The sequence below is a fragment of the Seriola lalandi genome, unplaced genomic scaffold (assembly GCF_002814215.2).
Source record: "Seriola lalandi dorsalis isolate HSWRI2012SDOR001 ecotype SW California unplaced genomic scaffold, Sedor1 jcf7180002054408, whole genome shotgun sequence".
NCBI lineage: Eukaryota > Metazoa > Chordata > Actinopteri > Carangiformes > Carangidae > Seriola > Seriola lalandi.
In genome coordinates, this window is record NW_019524961.1 from 123,845 (window position 1) to 134,848 (window position 11,004).

Consider the following 11,004-nt stretch of genomic DNA (forward strand, 5'->3'; position numbering starts at 1 on the left):
GGGGGTCGTGGGGGCAAACAGGAAAATGCCAAAGTAGAAGCGTTCATGCCCAAACCCGGCTTTCAATCACTTCTCTGACACAATGGAGACAGGAGCAGTCACAGAAACAAACTGGACCATAGAGACACCAAAGGGAAGTGAAAACAAATGACTGACTGTCGATGTGAAATACTGCCCTGTGGTTTGCCTTCAGATAATCACCCATTTCTATTATTTGCACATATCCTGGCCTTGTTTTTGCTACAGAATGACAAACACAAGTAACGGTACATTAGTAAAGTGAAAGCTGATCCTTGAGACTTCTACAAGATGGATTGTGTGTTTGTCACATTCACATTTTGTTCCCACAGTGATTAATGGGACGTGGAGGACACACGCATACGTCCTGTCACACGGCGTCACACATCTACAGAGTGACTCGAGGTGGAGTTGGTCACTGGGTTCCTAATTGGTAAACTCGTCAGTGTGCTTGTATTCCTTAGAGGTCAAGCGAGCTGTGGAGGCAATTTTTCTTTTTACAGTATTTCTGAGGATCTTTACACAGGCTCCAAAGGGAATTTCATCAATCAGTGCTGCTATTGATTTCCTTTACACCCAACGACCCAGGCTAATCTCTGAATTACCGAGGAAAACGTGGTTCTTTATTATTAACTAAAGGTCACAAGTGATGATTACTGTGTGTACAGTGGGGGCAGCATATCATCAGTATACAAACAGTCTCATGCTTAGAGCAGGTGCCCACAACTGATCATGATACACAAAGAGAATACTGACGGATACAAGGTGGAATACTCATTAAAGAAACAGTTCAGTGTTTTGGGAAACACGATTCCCCCTAAAACCAAACAAGCTTCATATTTAACACACAGATTGGTACAACCTTCTCATCTAAACTCTTTGAGATAAAGTAAATAAACCTAATTCCCAAAATGTTAAACTACCCCTTTAAGGAGTCAGTATTCCGGGAAGACCTCAAAACTTCAATGAACGTAAATATCTATTGTAGTATTTCTGAGGGACTGACACTGACGTCAGCCCTCTAGTCAACTCTGAATTTGTAGATGGGTTAATATAAATAAATATTCTTATATTTCCTGTGTGGTATTGATAAACTGACTTTGGCCTGGATACAGGTCTTTCCTGTTGTCTACTTCTGAAGTATTCCTCCTGAATACAGTAAGAGAGGTCTGCAAAATGTACAACTTAGATTTAGTTTTTTCTTTGCAGATTTTATTTATTCACATAGTCCTTCAGCAATGTTTTATTTCAATTAATATTTAATTCAAAGCCTAATTTATCAGTTTACTAAAAGTTGCTCAACCTAAAAAGGCAAAATATTTTGATTAGGTTTCATTGGAGGTTTTGATGTCCCATGGTCCAACTACTCTTTTGGATGAAATTATTTGGCATAAGGAATAAACATCTAAAGATTTTATCATGTTTCATAAAATGTTAGCTGTCAGCAGCTTCCAGCTAAAGCTGTCATATTAACCTTCAAATTCAAATATTGAATTAATAATACCAGTGACAGTAGTAATTTCTCTCACTGAGGCATCACATCAGTTCTCTTTGCAATCCTGAATTATTCTGTATTTGTGATCTGCAGTGCAGCACACTAACCTGCTCAAGCCGTGTGTTTTAAACATGACTTATTGTGCCTCTGATCAACAGCACTTCAACTTACCTCCAATTGCACTACACCTGGAGATGATCTCCCACAGTACGAGAGCCATGGAGTAAACATCGGCTTGTTTGAAAGACTCAATGTTTTCTAGGTTGATTCTGGACTCCAGCACCTCTGGGGCCATGTATCGGGCTGTACCCACCTGAGAAAAAAGCAGAAAGGGAGACAAAGATCTAGGTCACTGAAGTCCTTGATACCACTGATGATAATAAATGATAAGAGAATGCATAATGCTGTATTATATGGCTTAAACAGGGTGCTACAGATAAGGGGAGCTAGTAAACCACCAAATAAGGGAGTAGTTTAGTTGAAACAGTCTGGCTAAACAGAACATCTTAGCAGTAAGAGTTACTTATCAACATTAATCTAGGGGGGGTAAGACAGGTGGTAATTTTGTGCTGTAGTAAGATGTCATATCAGTTTTATGTGAATCAAAACATGTTTGATGTGTTAAACAACTGGACAGACAAAAAGTGGCTCAGATCTTAACAACAGGTTGTTTGTCTTAACATTATTACTGCCTTGGAAAATGTGTTCACTGGCACCTCCTCTGAATGCACTGAGGGCATTACGATGCATTAGGTGTGCTGCACTGCAAAGGGTGAGGCCTTTTTTATGAGTCATTTTCATAACGGGGTCAAATATGACTTTGGCCTATTACATCAGCGTAATGAGTCCATTAAGAATCAATCAAGCCTGTTTGCCTTGTGAATATAATAAAATGACAACCTAAGAAGAATTACAGCTCAATTTCTATCAGCATTGAAACATCTGGGAATAAGGTATAGAGAAATAAAGCCAAATATTTAGAGATGGTATCCCTGAATGATGAGGATCAGAAATGACAGGTTTGATTGATAGCTCTTCTCAGGCTCTGATAAATATCTTCAAAGAAATATATGGCAGGGCTTGGAATGGCCTGTGTCTGGGATGCCAGTGCAAATTATGACAGGAGAGGATTTATTTCTTATCTCTTAAGGGATCAAAAGCCAAGTGAAGGCAAATAAATCCCCCAAATTTAGGATTAGAAAGCTTTACCTGCCCACTGTTGGCCAGCTCATCCACAGACAGATTGTTGTCCAGCCGGAGTGCGAGGCCAAAGTCACACAGGCAGCAGGACAGGTCGCTTTTCACTAGTATGTTGGAGCTCTTAATGTCCCTGTGTGCGATAGCCACTTTGTAGCGACCACAGGGGGTGTGGTCACTGTGAAGGTGAGCCACTCCACGGGCTAGTGAACTCCCCAGCAGCCACAGGTCGTGCCAGTTGATAATATGATGCGTCAGGTACTCCTGAAGATTCCCTCTCGGCTGGTAGGCTGTGATAAGCCAGTATTGTCTCTGCACCTTCCGTTCCTCTGCCGTCAGGAAGTGAAGCACATTCTCGTGTCTCAAGTCTGCGTCTGAGAAAATTTCCTTCTCATTTTTCCAAGAGGCATACTCCTCGTATGGGAAAATCTTAATGGCCACTGTCTCAAAGCCTTGCTCCTCGCTGACTGAGGAGCCCTGCTTCAGTTTAGCTTTGTAAACTTCTGCAAAGCGTCCTTTTCCAACCTGAACATCCAGTTCGATGGGCAGCAGCTCTGTGTTGTGGTTGAGATTGTTGGCGAGTGTGGAGCTGCTGTCTGAACCTTCGTCGTCTATCATGATGGCGTGAGCATCACTGAAGTCCAGTGGAGGACCCTTCTTGCGTCTAGAGCTGGCTTGCCTCTGGCGGTAGACCCGATAGCAGTAGAAGAAACTGATGACGACAACAGCCATAACCAGCAGCGGCACCAGGCTCACTAAGATGACTGCTACCACCTGGGAATCCATGTCTAAGTGAACAAAAGCAAAAGAGATGTTGAGGATGAGGATGATATATACACAGTGCATTCAGAAAGTATTTGGACTCTTTTTTCACACTTAGTTATTTTGCAGCCTGTGGTGAAATTGTTTAAATCATTTTTTTCCCTCCATATCAGTCTACACTGAATACCCCATAATGACAAAGCAATAACTTTTATTCATCAGCTAGATAGAAAACATGACTCCAAATGAAAGCTAATGTTGTTCCGTATCTGCTGGATGTGTAAACAGGCTACAGTTTGCTAACAAATTCTCAATTTCAACTTTAAAAAGGTGATAATATGTCAGTATTGTGTTTACAGCCAATTGTCCCGCCCCCAAGTGGCCACAACAATTAACACAGGTTTAATTTGAATTTCCATCCTTGACTTAAGGCGAGGTCAATTTACTCGTTTGCCCAGCTGTTATGGAATTGTAGATTCCATATAAATTTATGACACAGATTCAGAAAAATGGACATTTAAACATCCACAATTTCATCTAGGCACACTCCACCTGCTGATCATGTGATATGATTAAAAACTTCCAGAACAGCTACAACATGGAGATTTATTTTGTCAACCACATTTCTATAGTTCAACATAGGTTTAAAAAAGTGGGAGATTTTATTGATCTCTTGGATTTTAGTCTCTTCTCTGTGTGAACGAAACAGTGCTTTTGCACTTGTGCTTTTTTGGAACAATTTGTCAACCACAATACTAAGAAATAAAGCTCAAATTCTGTCTCAGCAGATTGCGTCTAGTCCAGAGTAAAGTGGTATTCTCAGAACTGCAGAGGAACCTGACCCTCCCATGTGGAATGTCTATAAGCATCAGAAAGCCAAAGTTAGCATCCAGGCCACAAAGGCAAACTGCTCCAAACCCTGATCCAGTCAACCACATATTGTGTCTCTTTATAGTTTATGTCTGATTCTTATAATTTAGGCGGTGGTGTGTCTGGTAGCTGCTCCGGTTTTGGCAAACAGTGAAAGTTTATACTTGTGCTGTGTTTATGGTCCAGTTTTTGAAGCAGCAGACATAAAAGAAGACTTATAAAAAGTATATAACCAGACACAACACACTAAATGAGAAAACACCAACTGCTCCAGAGTTTGATGAGTTCTAAATTTAATCATTTATACGCTGTCTTCTCTAGTTGCTCTGAGTGCCACACAGCTTTCTTAAGTGTTTTCCATTTTAAAATTACCAGCTTTTACAGACCTTAAATCTAGCAGAAGATTTTGGTTGCTAAATGTGAGATGATATTAGCTTCAATGCCGAATGTGTTCACATTTTTCAAATTACCCAAACAGGTGAATAAAAAAAAAAACAACAAATGAAACTGATTTAAGAGGCAGGCGTAGATGTGAGGAGCAGAGTCGGGTTAAAACAAGGGTGGAGGACGAATGGAGAAGGCATCAGGTTAACGGCCCAGTCAAACCCTCTGGTTCTCTCTTTTTTTTTTCTCTCAACAGGAAACCACATGTCTGAAATCCTCAACATGGCCCCAGTCAGTTTGTTTTGATTTTCATAGAGTGAGAAGCTATTTCTCACAACAAACCTGTCACTGTGCCTCCCGGACTCTCCCAGACAGCTTTAGCCAGAGCCTCACTCATAGTTACAAATATTGAATGTTCCGGAGAAAATGTTGAGTGAGTGTCAAAGACTGTGAATTACACCTTAACGTTAAATTTGAAGGATAGGGATCTAGTGCCCTGCTGGTTAAATCCTCTTCATCTAAGTTTTTCCTTACACGTAAAGTTTTTTGAGTTTTGTTTTTTTGAAGTATTGTTTGTGAACTGAAGAAAATCTTTAAAAAAGGAGCAGTTTCACATTTTGGGAAATACACATATTTGCTTTCTTGCCAAGATTTAGATGAGAACATCGATACCACTACAATGGCGTGAAAAGAGTTAACTGTCACCATAGCATCTCTAAGCATATATTAGCTGGATGTGATTAACAACTTAGTTTTTCTTCTAAGTTATGTAATAGCTTTTTTTGCAGAGCTCTGTGTCACTCAGTCATGAGAAACATAACACCACCACAAATCAGAAAAATGCTTTACTCACTAACAGTAAGAAAGAGTCTCTGGTCAGAATTACTGATATTGTTGCCTTGTACTGTAGATTTTATTGCTGCTGGAGCTCCTTCATTACAACACAGTCTCATGTTAGTCACTGAGAAGTTACAGAAAGTGCACAGACATTCTCGACAGTGAGCGAATGGATTTCCATGACGTGTTTTGCACTGTGCAGATGCTTTCAATTTGGCCCTCGGTGCAGAGCCAGGTCTCGGAAATGTACCTCGATGTTATTATTGCCTGGATGCTGTAGTCAAAATACATTTGATTCCAGGGCCAATGTTGGAACTGGAGTCCACAGGGCAATGTCTCCGAAAACCTGTTTGTAATCATGTTTCTGAAGAACATTACAGTGCACACATGTTAGCGTTCATGCATGACGCCTTACATGACAAGCTGGCATAATAATATTAGGTCGACCGTGACTATGACGTTACCATGTTATGTTGTACAGATGTAAGAACCTGTAAAGGCCCGCTTCTTACATGTTAATACAGTGTTCCTGCACTACTGGTCCACTGTGGGAAGAAAAGTACTGATACAGATGCATTAACAAGGGACTTGTGTAAGTTTGTACAACTTAAAGCTGCTCTAATCAATATTTTTATATAAATCATGCTTTAAATGATTGAGTGTACAGTGAAATCGTGGCTCCTAGTGATGAACTCGCAGAAATTATCACCCGATTGCAGCTCTCTGCAGCTCTACGGAGTGTTTTGGCATCTTCTATCTAATTGTTCTAGTTTTAACTCCTACAATTTTGCCATTTTGTTTCAGCTTCTCTAGTCTCATCAGCCTTGTATCCAACAGGGAGCTGTGTGCAGAAAGAAGCTCCGATAAGCCTACTGCGTGACACCTGCCCAGCACCAAACAGTTGCAAAAGTTCAAAGGGAAAAACAGAGTGAAGACTGGGCATACATTCATCATGTCACAAGAAACACAACTTCAACTTAATGCTTATGTTGCTCTGAATCAGCTGGATGTGTAAATAAGCCACTTTGTATGTCAATGTTGTGTTTACAGCTTGTCCCTCTGATAGTGGTCAAAAAACAAACAAACGTAACAAAATAAACTTACTTGGGTTGAAATAGACCTGCTCATTGCACTCTTCCACATTGCAAGAACAGATGAAGAACTGTGAGCCCATGCCCTTCCTCTCCTTCATCTCACACTTGCTGTTGTTGTAATCCTCTAAGACGAGGCCATGCAGCTTCTGAGCCGGGTTGTGGCAGACTGTATCAAAGGTGATATTGTCATCTTTCTTCCTCCTTAGAAAGCGAAAACACACATTGAAAACACTTTCATTTACTGGGTCTGATTCGTAGTGTTTGTTTGTAGACTGGGGACTTTTGGACTGTTCAGAGATCTGTATTATCACATAACAATGTAATAATGATGGGTCTACAGTTGTGCAAATAATGCAATTTTTCAGCCGCAGTGATAAAGTGGTAACTGTAAATGCCAGATTTGTCTCTTTCAGCAGTCCACAGTCTCAGCATTATGTTAATGACTGCAACACAGAGGTCACATTTACAAACAGCAAGATTCTGAAACACTATTAAAACAGGAAACAAGGAAAAAACCCTGAACCTGCACAAGCATACATATTTAAATTTTGCTTCCCTGCTGAGCAGCACTGGCCACACCGTTATGAGAGACATTTTAAAGAGGTGCTGCTGTCCATGTGCCATTAGCTTTCTGCTAACCTCAGCTCCTAACATGCCCGTTACATTGCTAATATAATGAGGAACCGCAGCGTGGCCTAAAGCTTTTAATACCGACACAAATCTGCTTCCTGCTGCTTCTCACATTTGGAGTCAGATCTGATGCTGATGGGTGGTTAGGTGCTCATGTGCTATCATAATCCAGCCAACTGTCTCCACCATAATGCTGACTGACAAAGTGTTCAAAGGAAAAGGTCACTTCAAGGAAGAAATTTTAGGGCTTCAGGCAGGAAATGATGCCTGATCTGATTAATAAAAGAGCATAGTGTGGCCTCATTTCCTCACTTCTCTGGCTGTACATGTAGTGTGATGTGAAGATCTGAATATACTGAAAAATGCTCTTCCCACTTTAACTATAACTTAATGATTCATTTAAGATCAAAACCACAATTTGTGTTTAGTTGAGTTGACACTTACCAAATACTGACACACACATCGTCATCGTGGGGGCAGATGGACGTGATTTCACAATCCACCTTACAGCTCCCTTTACCCGTGCAGCTGGTTGCCCGCACATCACAGAACTTGCACAGCCTCTTTACCTTCATTATATTGGCCTCTAAAGAAAGAGAAGGGGGTTGAGAGAGGACAGACAGTGAGTGGGCTGGGTGTACAAAAGAAGGTTCAGTCTAATCTGTAAAAACACAAGACTCAAACCTATTTCCTTGCATACTTAATGGATTGGTTAAGCAGCATTTGACATTAAAATATCAAACAAATTACTTATTTACTAAAAACTAAAAAATAGTTTTTTTCCTTATTTTTAAGCATTAAGGGCAAGGAAACCTAAAATTTAATTATAGGGCGGGAGTCTGTTGGAATTTGTCAATAAACAGAAGCAGATTTTCGACATAATCACAAGAAAATCCAAACTATTTCTTCCTGGAGGGGTGGACAGATTTGTTCCCTGTGAAGTCTGAACAATAAGAGCAGCGCGCAGTGGCATCCACCTCCTTTGGTCTTGTTCAGACTTGACTTTGCCAGCAGGCAGACCCATATCAGTGAGACAGACAGGATTGTGTGATGAGTGCCTGTGGGTTTGATAATCATCTTTGGAGACAACTGCCAGACAGGCAAGAACAACAAACAAAGAAAACACGGATGCATCTCCTCGCTGAGAAGTCTCTAATTTGTCAAGCCGATGAGTCCGCTCCCCATCTAGAAAGGTGCTGTGCCAGCTCTGTTCATGAATATCAAAAAGAGGGAGGACAGTGTTATGTATCAGTGTACATGAATGTTTGCACAGAGAAAAAAATGTATGTGTGTGTGTGTGTATGTGTGTGTGTGTGTGTGTGTGTGTATGTATGTGTATGTGTGTGTACGTGTGTACGTGTGTGTGTGTGTGTGTGTTGGTGAGTAATTGCATGTCTACAGAAATTCTCCGACTGCAGTTTTGCTGTTATTCCTTGCAATGATAAAAATCAGCCAGGCAACATGCCTGTTTGGCAGAGAAAGGAGAGACTGAGCAACAAAGAAGGTGAGCAATCTAATCTCTCCTCTCCTTTCCTCTCCTCTCCGATTTTCCTTTTCCTAGGAGGGAATGTTTCCCACACATAAAAGTGCAAGCGGAAAATGGATCTTGTGGCTTTACGAGTTAGAAACTATCCCAAAAAAGGATATTTCAAATCTCCCAGGATCAACCTAGCAGTGGTGGTTGAATCATCATCAGGAAAAAATATATGTATAAGACATAAAGACAATCCCAGATGATTTTGTTAGTACATGAAAAGTTTAAAAGTGTATACCCAAGAGAACATGTACTTAGCTACCTAACTAGAGAACCCTGCTTGGACACTGCATCTTACATCTTTCAGGTTAATGTTGACAACTGATACAAAATGAAGTACAGACTGACGGCCTAATTACTTAAACAGAGGAAGTGAAGCAACACGTGACTGTACTGCTACAGTAACACTACCTAACCACACTTCGGCTGTACACTAACACCATGTGCAGAGGGCTGTGAACCTGTTCATATCTGCTGAAAACCCCCCCACTGCAAACGAACATGTATGATGTATCAGAAGTGGTGGGTGGCAGTCTGAAGATGGCAACATCAAGACTTTCCTCAGTCACATGACCAAAAAGCAAGATGTTTTAGACAGGGAAGTGTAAGTGAAAGCAGAATTCTTCTTGCCGGTGTCAGCAGACAGCGAAGAAGTCTGTTCAGTATCTCTTTGCCTGTGACTTCACGCTGACTTGAGGAAAAAGGTGCTGCATGTGTGCTCTTAACCTGGCACAAAAAGCCTTCTGTGTCAGTTCACTCAATCTGTGGGGTGAGGTTAAACCTGCAGCTTGCAGCAACCAGAAATACTGTACAACCTGCAGTGTGGAAGAGCAGCAAAATCTAGAGCACTATAACTTGATGGCATCCTATATTTCTGCTGCCTCTCAGCCAGTACCAGAGAGATTTGCTTCACAAGAAAGTTAGCAGGATATTGCACACGGATATTGCTTTTCTGGCCTTGTCTTAACTGAGAGACTCCCACACAAATAAAAACATCAAAATATCAGACTTGAGCTTCAGACTAAACTATCTGACGGAGCAAGTTAAAGCTCTGCCTGGCGGGCTGCTGAGGTGTTTTGAAGTAAATCAGCACTGAGGGGGATAGTCCATGCCTGAATGCTAGCGGTGGGAAGGTGATTGAGCCGGAGTAATTATATCATTAGAGCAACTCCTGTGAAAGAGCACGTCATTTTAACCCAGGAGGCGGGCTATGGAAGGGATGAATGGTAGTAATTGTCACCCAGGGCTACATATAATTGCAGAGAGGGGGGAAAGAGGATTAGGTGCAGCCAAAGCCACTTGGTGCCGCTGGGACTGGGCGCTGAGACAGATGAAGGTATAACGCTGTCTTCCTCAGAGGGGCTGCTAGACCTGTTAGCAATGTCGCTGCACATCAAAGATGTAGATAACCCAATGTGAGGAGGGCTTTAAAGGCTAGCAGGTGATATCCGCAAGATAAGGCTTTTAAAGTACGTCTGCAGTTATGTCGTTTACATTAAATTAATTTGGCTGTTTTTTTTTTTTTATTGAAGGCGATATAATAAGGTACGATAGGCCTGTGTAAAAAATAATAAGTATAGTTTATCTTGCTCTCTTGAAGGAGGCTGTCTCTTTGTAACCTAACGCTCGACAACGCTTCACAGTCTCTTTAAATGACTCCGCAGCTGCCACTTGGACAACTTTTCTCAAAGTACAAACTTCAACTCACCCGTCTCCTCGAGCAGGATACTACCAAAGAGTATCGTTCCACACCAAAAAGCGAAAAACCGAAGTAGCTCCATTTAGAAACGGACTATACACTCCCCTTTCTCTCATTAATTAACCGAAGCCTTGACAACGGGTTAATATCCACACGTCGCGGACTTAGTTCGGTCCGCCTGTTGCTTCACCCCTAAAGGACGCGTTCACAGCTCCGGGTAGAAGAAGCAAAGTAAACACACCAGGCAGGACTTGCCCTATATGACTCACAGTATGTGCACTACTCATGAAACAGGAAATCTTCTGAGGGGTTGGACAGTTTTTTTTTTTTTTTCCTTCTTCTTCTTCTACTTCTCAGTCATACTCATGTGGCTCACGGAGTCCTGAACCATGTCATTAAGAGGCTGAAACCCAGCAGGCACGACTTGAAATGACATGCTCTAAAATAGCTTAACCAGAAGCTTCACCTATAGGCTGCAAGTATA

The 11,004-nt window shown here is 41.4% G+C and overlaps 1 protein-coding gene across 1 annotated transcript in view; it reads right to left on the bottom strand.

The window, feature by feature from the left end:
- The window catches only part of LOC111657623 (TGF-beta receptor type-2-like), an 18,313-nt gene extending 7,519 nt beyond the window's left edge, over positions 1 to 10,794 (bottom strand). The window contains exons 1-5 of the mRNA XM_023409870.2: positions 10,530 to 10,794; positions 7,732 to 7,873; positions 6,668 to 6,858; positions 2,723 to 3,498; positions 1,685 to 1,826 (exon numbers count right to left, since the gene is read on the bottom strand). Coding sequence (XP_023265638.1) covers positions 1,685 to 1,826; positions 2,723 to 3,498; positions 6,668 to 6,858; positions 7,732 to 7,873; positions 10,530 to 10,602 — 1,324 coding nt within the window. The 5' untranslated portion in view covers positions 10,603 to 10,794. The remainder of the gene's footprint in view (positions 1 to 1,684; positions 1,827 to 2,722; positions 3,499 to 6,667; positions 6,859 to 7,731; positions 7,874 to 10,529) is intronic.
- Positions 10,795 to 11,004: the final 210 nt, after the last annotated feature.